This window comes from Eublepharis macularius, chromosome 13 (genome assembly GCF_028583425.1).
Source record: "Eublepharis macularius isolate TG4126 chromosome 13, MPM_Emac_v1.0, whole genome shotgun sequence".
Taxonomy (NCBI): domain Eukaryota; kingdom Metazoa; phylum Chordata; class Lepidosauria; order Squamata; family Eublepharidae; genus Eublepharis; species Eublepharis macularius.
The window spans coordinates 45,939,330-45,952,918 of NC_072802.1; the positions used below are offsets into that span (position 1 = coordinate 45,939,330).

The 13,589-nt window shown below is 42.3% G+C and overlaps 1 protein-coding gene across 1 annotated transcript in view; it reads left to right on the forward strand.

Moving 5' to 3' along the window:
* Positions 1–10,839, forward strand: part of LOC129340955 (stromelysin-3-like) — a 41,184-nt gene extending 30,345 nt beyond the window's left edge. The window contains exons 3-9 of the mRNA XM_054995852.1: positions 445–686; positions 5,745–5,888; positions 6,713–6,846; positions 7,430–7,677; positions 8,057–8,270; positions 9,335–9,592; positions 10,179–10,839. Of these exons, the coding sequence (XP_054851827.1) occupies positions 445–686; positions 5,745–5,888; positions 6,713–6,846; positions 7,430–7,677; positions 8,057–8,270; positions 9,335–9,592; positions 10,179–10,312 (1,374 nt within the window). The 3' untranslated portion in view covers positions 10,313–10,839. The remainder of the gene's footprint in view (positions 1–444; positions 687–5,744; positions 5,889–6,712; positions 6,847–7,429; positions 7,678–8,056; positions 8,271–9,334; positions 9,593–10,178) is intronic.
* Positions 10,840–13,589: the final 2,750 nt, after the last annotated feature.

Here is a 13,589-nt window from a genome sequence, read left to right on the forward strand (position 1 = left end):
TTTCCTCCTTCCCACTATATCTGTTAATATTTGGTGTAAATGCATCCAAACTGGCAACATTGGCAAATGTCACCACAAGTGGTTTTGCATGGAGCCTGGAATAGCAAGGTTAACCTTTTCAGGGAGCCTTGACTCTCAAAAGCTCATACTCTGGAAATCTAGTTGTTCTTTACGGTGCTACTGGATCTGAATCTTGCTCTTCTCCTACAGACCAACATGAAACTTTTCTTCACAGTTGTTTCCATGCACTTCCAGATCCTAGTCCAACTATTATGTAATGCTGGCCACGAAAGGTGTGTTCTGTGTGTCCACCCTACCCACAATTCTCTTCTGTATCCAAAAGCATTCCCAACATTATAAGGGCACCTAGTTAAGACTGTATCCAAGGTGACCAGGCAATAGGTTATTTGCATATTTGACCTAACCTCTCTGCTTTTTGTCTAGGGTGGGTCTCTGAAACAGAGTCCCTGGAAAGAACAAGATGAAAAGGGCTCATCTGTCATCACTGCCATAGAGACTATCAAAGGCTTCTCTAGAACTCCCAGTGAACAGGCAACACAATGGAATCCACCCCGCTGTGGGGTTCCAGATCTACCCACCCCACCTGAGAGCCACAATACTCGGAACCGGCAGAAACGATTTCTGCTGTCTGGAGGACGTTGGGAGAAGATGGAGTTCACTTACAAGTAAGGCAAGTCTGAACTCAAAACCAGTTGCTTTGGAGTGACTTTCTCTCTGCTATTCTCTCCACACAAGGGTTCAGAGCTGTAGAAACATGAAAGGTGTGTTGTACAAACTCCTCTCCCTTTAGGCCTTTACACTTCTACCTCCAGGAATTCACTGGGTAGGAAACCTATGGATTAATGTTGCTGGACACCTACAATAACCCAGTGAACTAGGCTGCTGAAAAGAGTTGCAGTCAAGGCTTCCTGAAGTGTTGCCAGTTATTAGCTGATGTACCTGAGTAAGAATGAAGAATGACCTCTGCCAGCATCAGGAGTCAAGCAACAAAGGTATGATAGGAACATAGGTTCTTAAGGGTTAAGTCTTGTGAAATCCAAAGTTTAGAGAGAAACTTTCAGAAAGTACACAAAAACTGTGTATCCAACGCTACATGTAAAGTGCGATCTTAAAGAGTTACACCTTTCTAAGCCTCTTGACTTCAATGGACTTAGAAGGGTATAACTTTGCTTATGATTGCACTGGCGATGACTTATGAAGGTAGTTCTAGCAAGCACAGATATTGTACATCTCAATAAGATGCTGCTGTTACCAGCATTTTCACACAAACGTGATTTTGATTCCCTTACACTGCTTCAAAAATGGTAAATCCTACTAATAAATAGTGTATATTAATGGGGGGCAGGGAATCTCCCTTGAGTAGAAACACACTTTAAAGACAGTAAGTGTAGTGTAGTGGTTAGAACAGTGTTTCTCAGCCTTTTTTTTCCATGGAGGGATCCCTAAATTAATATTTCAAATCCCAAAGAACCTCTACCTATGAAAATGTTTACAGACCAGAAAAAGTTGATGGCGAAGAGCACAATTCCTACTGTTAAATTATTGTCAAGAAAGATGGTTGTTGTGGATTTTCTGGGCTGTATAGCCATGGTCTTGGCATTGTGGTTCCTGACATTTCGCCAGCAGCTGTGACTGGCATCTTCAGAGGTGTAGCACCAAAAGACAGAGATCTCTCAGTGTCACAGTGTGGAGAAGATGTTGGCATCTTTTGCATATGGATTGGTGCTTGATATGCTAATCTTCTCTGCTCTCCTGGAAAGAAGAGACTTTAAGAATGAATAGAGCATGGTTTCCAGTCCTGAAAAACACCAGGCTAACAAAATACTCTACATCCTACAATAGCCCTGCAGAGAATATTAGCATATCAAGCACCAATCCATATGCAAAAGAACCTCCTCAGGATGCAGTGATGCCACCCTCCATTAGCATTCCACACCCTGGGAAACTCTTACAAGATGACTCAGCCCAAACCCACCTTCCTGAGTAGATATAAATGACCTGCCAACATCTTCTCTGCACTGTGACACTGAGAGATCTCTGTCTTTTGGTGCTACACCTCTGGCGAAACATCAGGAACTACAATGCCAAGACCACGGCTATACAGCCCGGAATATCCACAACAACCATCATTCTCCGGCCATGAAAGCCTTTGACAATATATTGTCAAGAAAATTTATTTTGAAAGGACTGCTATATTTGTGTGTTGTGTGTGTGGGAGCTTACATCATAAGAAAAAGGTGACACGTTTTCCTGACTTTTTTATATTCTCTAATCTTTTTTTAATATCAAAATAACAAATCAAAATAAAGTTTACTTAAACATCAAAATAAAGTTCACATCCAAAGTAAATATAAAGTTTACTTTCAGTGTGGATTTGGGCTTATATATTTGGATGTTTTTTTGCCATATTTCAAATTATTTATTTATTCCATGATTTCTCACAGAACCCTCATGAGGTTTCACAGAACTTTGGTTGGGAAACGCTGGGTTAGAGTGTTGTTTAGGAGCTGGGAGAGACAGGTTCTAATCCCCACTCTGTTGTGGAAGCTTAGTGGGTGACCTTGTGTGTGTCACACTCTTTCAGCCTAACCTGCCTCACAGGGTTGTTGTGATAAAATGGAGGTCAGATGAATGATGTAAGCTGCTCTAGGTCCTCATTAAGGAGAAAATAAATGAAATAAGTAAGTAATAAATAGACATAGTAAAGAAAGTGCTCTGGTTTCACTTGACTCAGCATTTCTGTCTGCTATTGAACATTTTAAAAGATCCCATGGATTTTAGTAGAATTGGATATCAAATTCTTGTTCTGAGCACCATTCCCTTTCTTCAGTACACTTGCTCTAAGCCTTAGAGTCTAAGGCAACAATCTTTCTAAACATCTGAGAGTTTGAAAAATGTGAGTTGAAAAATTCATCCCACTAGTTTCCTTCTTAATCCCTTTTAAAAATCATCCACTTTTTAAAATAATAGCAAAAAATGTGACCAATCTTTTTCTTGCCAGCAAAAAGAACAAAATTCCTTAGACTGATTTTCCACTAGGTCATCTCTTTCAGTACAGCAATATCCAGTGTCCTGATTTCTTGCTTTTCAGATACATCAGTTAATGCTAATTCCAGATAGGTACTAGCTGTGTTTGTCTGTAGTAGCAAAATAAAACAGGAGTCCAATGAAACCTTAAAGACTAACAACATTTATTCCAGCATAAGCTTTCATGACTCACAGCTCGCTGCCTTAGAGGCATTGAGGTGTGCATCCATTACGCTGATACTTTTATATACATAACCTTTCTGTTACAGATATAAAAGCATTGACCTAATGGATGTACACTTTTAACAAAGTGAGTTCTGACTCATAGAACCAATTTTGTAGTTCTTTAAAGTGTCGCTGTCCTCCTGTTTCATTTTCCTCCACCTAACAGTTACAAGTTTGTCTCACAGAATTTGAACAGTTGCTATATTCTGCTATAGTCTCATATCTATAAATACTTAAATGAAAACTTCCTCTGGGGGAAATGAGAGCTTGTTAGTTGACTGGGATATTGACATGGTTGCCCATCTTGATAAGTGGCTTGCTGTATGGAATCACCACTTAAAATGGTCTCAGCTAGGATCAAAGAGGTAGCTTGAAAAGTGTTCTACCGAGGACCCTTAGGCTCCTGAAACTCAATCATAAAAATCCACTTTGTCAATCAAATGCTGTTAACGCTGGAGTACAGTTTATATTTACTGGGCTGCAATCTTCTGCAAAATGAATATGATCATGGGATAGGATATCAGTCCAAACCCCCTGGCTTAAACAGTCTTGAGCCTTGAAAACAAAGCCATATTCTTTACCTTTGAAAACAGCTAGAACACCCTTAGCTTGACACTTAAAATTGTGGTATTTTTAGTGCTAGGAAGTAGCAACAATGAGAAGTTACTTTCCAGCTGCACCTAGCTAAAGGAATGTAAACTCTGACAAGTTCTTTACTAAATGGTAATTGTTCATAGATGTTGTTGGAAAAGAATCTTCTGGTATGCAACTACCTGTCAAATATTCTCTCTGGTTTTTGGCTCAAATCTCCTATTTATTTATTTTATGGTATATCTCACTGAACTCAATAGACTACATATTGTGCATTCGTAGAATGATTAAAGGCGTCTATATTGCTTATTTGTATCTCCCAAATGTGTGCCAACCTGCTTACGGTGCTTGTTCTGGCTTCAAACAGAGCCTGTGCTTTTTTAATCATAATCCCCATCTTTTGGAACAAACACCTTGAAGAGGTAAGGGGGTGTTATCTCTAGAAATGTTTAGGAAGCGCTGCAAGGGTATTTTATTTGCTAGGACTTTTAATACAATGCAGGCTGCAAGCATTTGAAGGGGGTGCTATTGGAGGTTTTATTGAACCTTGTATGTTTCAAATTTGGATTTATAAGCTGCCTTGAGTCAAAAAGAAATGGTGTGGTATAAATATTTTAGTCAATAAATGGATGGTTATGCTTTTAAAAGGTTTTATAAAGAAACAGTAAATGTCCACCAAATAAGAAAACATGCTAACGGTAAGCTATACCTTTATTAAGCAATGCAGAAACCCACGGCCATGAAACGTTACTGTCAGAGGGAAAATACATTGAGTAATTAACATTGCACTCTGAAACCTGCTGACCATGTAGTGTATTTTACTGTAAAACAGCTGCAGTTACCATGGTGGAGTGTAGCAAGGCTGAACTAGAGAGCGGAGGGGTTCTGCGGATACAACACATTTTCCCTGGCTGCCCTCTAGGCAGGGCCTCTCCTGAAACCTTAAACAGTCAGTCCTCCCAAAGTGGAAGGTGCGCCCGTACCGAGGCAAGAGAGAATCGAGGCATCAGTATTGATGTATGGTGGACTCGTTGAATGACCCCCTGAGGAAATTTTCACTTTTGAAACAAGCGGCTTAATCGCTGGCCCCTTGTCGGGTCTTTGTCAATTTTGACTCCACCTGCAAAAAAAAATATATGGAGATATTAGTACATTACATTTGGATACTTACCTATTTGGACATTCATTTGTTGGTCTTGGCGTCTCCTTTGGGAACATCTTCAATGCACCTACAGAAAAGAAGAGAGAAAACACTTACCGAGGATTCTCATATGTGCGATTGGACTTTTAATATTGCATAACAGGATTTGGACTACTTTGGCCGTTCTGACTATTTTGTATTTATTGTGGAATGTACTTGATAGAAACTATTTATTACAGCAATTATTTATTGTAATTTATGTAAATATATATTAGCACTTTGTCACTTTACGCTAATTAACTTTATATATAAATTTCCATTAGATTTGTATCCATGTCCCATTGTTAGATTGTTTCTAGTCCCTTGGTTGTGGTTATCCACCCTAGGTTTAGTCTGTACTCCAGGGGAGCTTCTTGTGGTTTGTGTTAGTACTTAATATTTGCCAGTGGCTCTATAGCAACTTTTATTCCAATTGGGGGTAGAAGGAATTTATTCCAATTGGGGGTTGCAGGAGGCAAGTGGAGAATGGAAGCACAGTTCAGGAGAAGCTCAAGGGCCTTCTACCAAACTCATCCCCCTCCAGTGAGCAACTGGGTTCTGATGAGAACATAAGACTGAGGAACAGAGTTGTGAGGCTCTCCTTGTCCAACAAATCTCCCTCTTTTTCTGTTGATTGCTCTCCTCCAGTGTTTAGTTTGTCCACCACCACCACCCTTTGCTCTTCTGCTCTCCATTGTAGAATCGTGAGGTTTCCTTGGCAGTTAGTGAAAGCTAAAGTGAGACAAGCCATTGCTGAGGCTTTGAAAGTCTGGAGTGATGTAACACCCTTGACCTTTACAGAAGTGCACAGGGGACGAGCAGACATCGTGATTGATTTCACACGGTAAGTGATAGGATTTAAAATCAACACACGCACACACCCTGATGAGTTTTGGAGAGAAGCTGCAGCTGAGGAGGCCCTAGATGAAGTTGAGAAAATCATTAACAAAAGTTTGAGGACCGCTTGAAGGGGTTTAGCACTAGGCATGTGATTTGAAATAAAAGAAGCTTCCAGTGACTTCCACACAGACATCCAGGAGTTGCATGAGGATCATGGGATACTGCACCTGCCTGCAGACATTCTGACTTTCACTAGCAAATGTAAGAGCAGTGAGTTCCAGAGGTGTCACAAGCAGAAGGAAATATCCAAAATCAGATTGGACCCCTCCAGCCTTAATAGTGTTTCTTCTCTCTTTTTGTCTTTGCTGTACACAAGGTGCTTTGCTGTCAGCCTTGTTTTTTCTCCCATCTCTCTCCATCAGGCCACCTCCTCCTTGTAATCCATCTTGTTTGCCACTTAGGCACACAGCCTCCCTTTTTTCTGCATCTCCTTTCCCTACTCCAGGAACCTGCCTGTTGCTATATATGCTATGTGTTGCTATATCCTCTCTCCATCTTTGTTTATACTGTGATCCTAAAACTTTTCTACCAGCAATTTGTCTAACATCTCTAAAATGCCCTTATAACATCCTGACTTGACATATCCTTTCATTGAAATACCTCACCCTAAGCCAGGTCCTTGGTCCAGACCCTCTGGGAATAAAAGGGATCACTCTAAGTTCTGTACAGTGTCAATCACATACCCAGTACTAAAAAAAAAGTTGGTGATTACAGAAATGTACAATCTGATAAAGTAACCATGTGAACAGACATATGCTTCTCCTCCAGGTATTGGCATGGCGACAACCTGCCTTTTGATGGCCCTGGGGGGATCCTGGCACATGCCTTCTTCCCAAAAACCCACCGGGAGGGAGATGTCCATTTTGACTATGATGAAACATGGAGCATTGGGAATAACATGGGTATGTTGTACATTGTAACCAAAGATCTCACAGGAACCTCTCCGCATATGATCAGAGCATGGAAAACCACCATTTTGGTTATCCTTATTTCCATCTTTTCCCGCTTTTATCTTTTTGAGAGATGACCACAGTATTCCAAATGCAACCAAACCACAGATCTACACGAGAGTATTATGATATCGGCTGTTTTGTTTTTAGTCCCTTTCCTAATAATCTTCAGCACATAATCTGCCTTTTTTTTGTCACTGCTTCACACTGAATTAACATTTCCATTGAGTTATTAACTATGACCTCAAGAGCTCTTTCCTGGCCCGTCACTGCCACTAGTGTATAAAAGGGATTTTTTTAATCACACTATATACTTTGTTTATACTGTGATCCTAAAACCTTTCTACCAGCAATCTGTCTAATATCTCTAAAAGAGCAAACCAATATGTGCATAGTGCAAACCAATATGTCTCTCGGTCCGTTTCTTCAGAACAGTCCCCCAGTTTGTGAACCGGCAGCCCCAATTCAAATGATTCTGTTGTAAGGTACTGACATAGTGAGGATGAGAACTGCTTTCCTTTTTCTTCACCTGCAGGGACTGACCTTCTGCAGGTGGCTGCTCATGAATTTGGCCATGTTTTGGGTTTGCAGCACACAGCAGTGTCCAAGTCCCTGATGTCTCCTTTCTATTTCTTCCGTTACCCACTGAAGCTGAGTGAGGATGATAAACAAGGCATCCAGTATCTCTACGGGAAGCCAAAATCTGAAGTGAACATTGACCTAGCTCAGGAGGAAGAGCCATACCAGCCAGATATTGAAACCAATGAGATTGTCCATGAGCAAGTAAGCATCTTTGGCATATTGCTCCCAGAGGGCTATCTCCAGCTTCTGCAGACCTTCAGAAGATTAGCCGTAGCAACAAAAATACTGTGGCTGCTTATAATTTAGTTACAGAATGTCTCAGTGGTTGGTCCACAGCTGTTCAGCTTTCTTCCTCTTTGAGATTCATCAGACCATTGATACAATGCTTAAGACTTTCTCTCTGGGCTGAGGTTGGGGCTACGAGAATTAGGATGGTTAAGGGTTACTATAGTAGAAGCAATTTTAATACACACACACTCTTAAAAGATTTTCATCTGCTTTTTGGATAGGTTACGAAGCAATGTTCTCAGAATGAGGTGGAATAACAATGTAAATAAATAAATGCTTCTGATTCTCTCAGCCTACACAGCCTGATGCTTGTGATACAGATTTTGATGCCGTTTCCATGATCCGTGGAGAGCTGTTTTTTTTCAAGTCATACTATGTCTGGCGGCTCCGAAATGGCAAACTCCAGGCTGGCTATCCAGCCCTAGCATCTCGACACTGGCAGGGAATCCCCTCTTCTGTAGATGCTGTCTTTGAAGATTCTCTCGGCAACATCTGGTTCTTCCAAGGTAAAGAAAAGGCGGAAGGCATAGGACAATCCATCTCTTCCCAGAAATCCCAGAGCTTCTTCCTCTGTCCTCTCTTTTTTGCAAACTACAACCTCTGTTTTAGTCAAAATAGATTTCATCGGTAAGGTTACTGATTGTCATCATTTGTGGCCAATCCCACAGTTCCCTGCATGTGCAGATATGCTCCCTCTCATATATACAATCCACACTAACATAGACAAAGAATTCCACCTTCCCCCTGCCTGTATACAAACACCAAGAAGGCTGTTTGTTTGCCGTTCCAACCAGCCTGCTAATCTACATATTCAAAGAAAATGTTCTGTTTTGTGGGCCAGACTCCACTTCATCAGATCCATGTACTGGATCCTTAGCTGGCTGCTTTATATAACCAGATGAAAGAGTCTCTCCAAGGCTAGGAGTCCGAAGTTCAACAGCTGGGTTGGACATAGGTTGTATGCAGTAGGGTATGAAGTAATTTCACTTGCCTTTTCCATCACACACACATGCTTACTGCCCTCACCCCAACCCACGCTTATTGATTCTGCCATGGAGCGACCAGTTGTGCATTCAGCTTGGGTGGATGTGTGATTGGTTGGCTGTGTACAGGAAAGAGAAAGGGCAAGCTGCTGCGCTCAGAGTCAAGGCTGGGTACTAGCTTGATTGAAGTGTCAGCTCTGAAAGTGGCACATGTGCTGCCTCCTGCTCCACCCACAAGGCAAGATCAAAAAGCAGCATGTGCAGGTGCAAGCTTGCAACATGTGGCCTGTCAGCCCCCTGGAGGATGGCAGCCGGTACTGCACCTCCTTCACATGACCTCCCAGATGAGGATGACAAATCATGCCAGGTTTTCCCAGGTGGGGCAGGGCGGGGGGAGTGGAATAGTCACTGGAGGAGTTCAAAAGAATGAGGAAGGCTGGATTCCCATGGGTTACCATCCTGTAGCCACAAGCCTAGTTTAATCATAGCCCATATTTTCAAACTGGCCTCCTGTTTGTCATCAGCTGATAAACTGTTTTCAGCTACGTTTTGAGTGTTTTCTCCCCTTGATTCTTTTTTCTTGCCAGGTTCTCAATACTGGATTTATGAAGGTGAGAGACTCATTTCTGGCCCCTTGCCTATCACCAGACTGGGCCTCTCTGCTTCTCCTGTCCAGGCTGCCTTACTCTGGGGGACAGAAAAGAACAAGATTTATTTTTTCAAGGGAGGCAGCTATTGGCGATTCAGTCCCAACACTAACCAGGTGGACAACATCTCCCCGCGCAGAATGACTGACTGGCGAGGAGTTCCGCAGGAGATTGATGCTGCTTTTCAGGATGAGTTTGGTGAGTGCAGACAGGAGCAGAGCCTGCTTTAGAGGGGAATCAGTGAGCATTAAGGAATCGCCAGAACAGAAGGACCAACAGGCCCCTATCCAATCACTTAATTTCTCAAATGCAATCACCAGGTCTTCTCTTGCTACAACATCTCTCTCTTCCTTGGCATTTGCTCCTCTGCCAAGACACCCATTGTCCCCAGCTCTTCCTAGTGCCTTTTCTTGCCCCCATACAACAGAATGTCACAGTCAGAAGGCATAGGCCAGGAGCAGGAATGAACCCTATCATAGACCTAAATCTTCAAGTTGCATTCTTTGGAGCTGAATACCGATCTTAAGCAGTATTAGCATAAGGGTCATGAATCTCTGAATAACCCTCAGCTGCCCCTTCTTGTAGCTGCTTTAGGCCCTGCAGTTAGTTGTGTTGATAGCTGTGGAGGGCCACTTCATTTACTTGGAAAAACGCAATGTGTGAAACAGCTCTGAGCTCACCTAGAATTATAGGAGCAAAAAGTACATACAGGATAGTGACAAGGATAAAGAATGCTACTATTGATCCCATTGTTCTAACACAATTTTTGCTGTCACATCCACAGGGTTTGCCTATTTCCTGAAAGGTCAGCAGTACTGGAAATTTGATCCCATTCATGTGAAAGTGCTAGAGGGCTACCCACGTATCATTGGCCAAGATTTTTTCAGCTGTGTGTCTTCCCCCAACTCCTTCAGATAGAGTGTCAAGAAATAGATTGCCTTTTCTGGATGGAGAGAAGCTGTGATTTTAGGTCACTACCTTGACACAAACAAGAATTACCTGCAGCGACCCTTTACCTACCTTTGCACCATGTCAAATCCCAGAGTTCCAAGCGGGGGGCATGTTTTGTTTGTTTGCGTTATAATCTAAAAGATGGCGGCAGTCTTGATGTTTACTTTCTGATGCCAGTGATGGACACAAGTAAAACAGGGTGTCTTCTGTCACGTCTTCACTGTTATCAACAGAGTGCTACAGCTTGAGAACACTATTTCAAGTATTCTTCCACTAAGAGTTGTGTTTGTGAGAACTGATTTTACTGACTATCCTCTTCTTGGTATTGGTCAAGGAAATGTTGACCGTTCATTACTGACTGATACATTTGGACTCCCAAATAGTCCCATAAACATTAATGGGGAAAAGGGAGGAATAAGATGCGTTTCAGTATCATGTTTCAGACATACACTTACTTTTCTTTTTGCATTGTATTTTTCTAGGAAACATTACATTAAAAAAAAAGTAGCTCTACAAAATTACTGTATTTGTATTTATTTTTTAACTAACGTGCTAAGGCTCTATGATGCTCATCGCCCTATACTGGCAAGTCTAAGATAGCAACAACATACTAACTATCTGATCAAACTAGTTAACTAGTTCAGCCTTATAAGATATTAATAGTGTGAAGACTTACATCCTTCTAAACCCATTGACTTCCAACAGCCTAAGGTGTAATTCTGCTTAGGATTACACTGTCAGTTGACAAACCACTACACACGCCAAACTTTCTTCATCCAATGTACCCTGTTGTTTTTCCTCCTTCTGTAAATCACTTTCCATATTAAAGCAAATATCCTCCATGAAGATCTGTTGACTGGCAACAAGGATTTACAGTGCAGTTCCCTGCTGATAAGACCAGGATAAACCCTGGTTTATTTCTTTACTTCACTGATATCTCACCTTTCTCCCCAGTGGGGACCCCAACATTATCCCCTTCTTCCCCTATTCCCCCTATCTGTTTCCCCACCAAAATCCAAGTTTGCCTACTTTGGCTGACCAGCCCCGTGTCTCTATTTGTGTTTTTAAAGTTCATTTTGTCCCACCCTAATAAGCAGTTATAATTTAGGCTTTTTAGCCCAGCCCAGAAACTTGATGGGGAAAAAGCAGGAACCCTCTTCCTCTCTGTTGGAAATGGCACTGCATTGTATAACGTTCAAAAGAAACAACAACTTTATTGAACAAGCAGGGATGGAATAAGGGCAGTCAATGACTGGAAGTGCTGAGGTAAAATTCATTGGTAGAACAGAACAGAATTCTCTTCTTAGTCTTTTATTCTTATTCTTAAACAGTAAAAGGTGTTTTGTTAAATATTTTGGTTACAGCAACAATATTTCTTCAGAGTTCCCTTTTTACAACAGACCTGAGGTCCTCCTCAGAGCCAAACCCCCTTTAGACACTGGGCAGGAATTAATCTTCACCTAAGAAGATATAACCCTTCTTCACTTGGCTTGAATGAGAGTCTCCATATACTACCCAATCACTCTTGCCAGAACCCCCCCCCCCCCAATTCTATCATGGCTGTATAAATGGGTTTCAGCTTGTGCTGGCTTTTATACTTACAATTCTTAACTAGATTCCTCCTCAAGACAATGATGTTACAGTTAGGGAAAAGGTTTTCTTTTCCTTCACTTCAGAGGGGAACCTGTCTGACCTTCCCTGTCAGACTCACACACCCTCTCCCTTCAAAATCCTGTCAGCAGCCATCATCCTGAAGGCTGGTTCAGACTAGCCAATCAGAGAGAAGGGAGCAGCCTGTCACGCTCTCATTCCAGGCAACTGTTAACTCCTTCCCTTCCAGCTCCCTGAGTGCTCTTAGGAAACCTTTGAAGTGCATTCCATCACATCCCACCCTTTCAGAACTTTGTGCAAGATGAAGTTCTTCAAGCCTCTCTGAAGCAATGGGATGAAGCATGTGCATAAACAATATCAAACATCAAAAGTTAAGATATTCCAACACTTATTTTATCCTGAAAGCAATGTTATGAGGTAGATGAGGCTGAGACTGAGAGGCCCAAGGTCACCCAGCAAGCTCCCATGGCACAGTGGGGATTTGAACATGGGTTTCCCATATCATAGTCCAACTACTACACCATTGCTGGCTCTCACACCATGTTTGCAGGGTTTCTTTTTAAAGCCCTGAATCTTTTTTTTTAAAGGGCCAAACACTGGGGCAATAGTTGACCTGCTTATATGCAGCTGGAGGAGTCTGAGATAAACACAAATCTCCAATACTGAGGTGAGCGGTGGGGGTTCCAAGCAAAATCCAGAAGAATGCCATTCAGGGATGAATTATGTTCCTTGTAACAGGATCAGCAGCTGGGTTCAAAGAGAATTTTATTTCAAGCCTTCGAAAGAGGGGAGTGGGCCAGGTGTGGGATCAGATTTGTTACCTGTTTGGATGAGGGCATGGTTCAGGATCCAAGGAACGCTTACAAATAGAATGGAGAGATATCCAGATGGGTAAAGTTGTATTGTTTAGAGGCAACCTTGCCCTGAGCAGAGAAGCGTGGCTTCAGCCAGTAAACTGCCCAGGATTGGATCACTGAGAAATTAATCCAAGGAAGAATGGGAATTAAGTAATTTATTCAGTAACTGAGAGTGGCACGTCCTTGTCTGTGGACGAAAGCACATGGATTAACCACTGGGGTCTTTGATTAAAAATCTAAGCAGGGGACTCCAGAGATCAGGCTTCTCAGGATATTCTATTTCTTAGCCGGATGAGTACAGTTGCCAACCCTGGGTAGGGAAATTCCTGAAGATTTGGGGATGGAGGGCAGAGTTTAGGGAATGAAGGTAGCTCAGCAGGATACTATACTACACAGTCCACTCTCCAACACTGCCATTTTCCCCCCTAAGGGAACTGAATCTCTGGAAATCAGTCAAAATCCTAGGCTTCACCTGGAGGTTGGCAGCCTTAATGATGGGGTTGGATGTGATGCTACACTGCAGACGTTCTGCCTTTCGTGCAGGTAACAGAACATGTCGAATAGCCCAGCAGGAACATAACCAGCTGGGCACGGGCTATCCTGGAGGCGGACGAGCTTTCAACCTGCCCGTTGCATAGCTCGTGAGCCTTTCCCTCGCGTTGAAATACTACGCTGCCAACGATCCCAGCCGCAGCTGATAAAAGAGACCGGCGAGGAAACGACCATTACACAGACACCCAAATTCCAGCGCACGCGCACAAGGCACAAGCCTGACG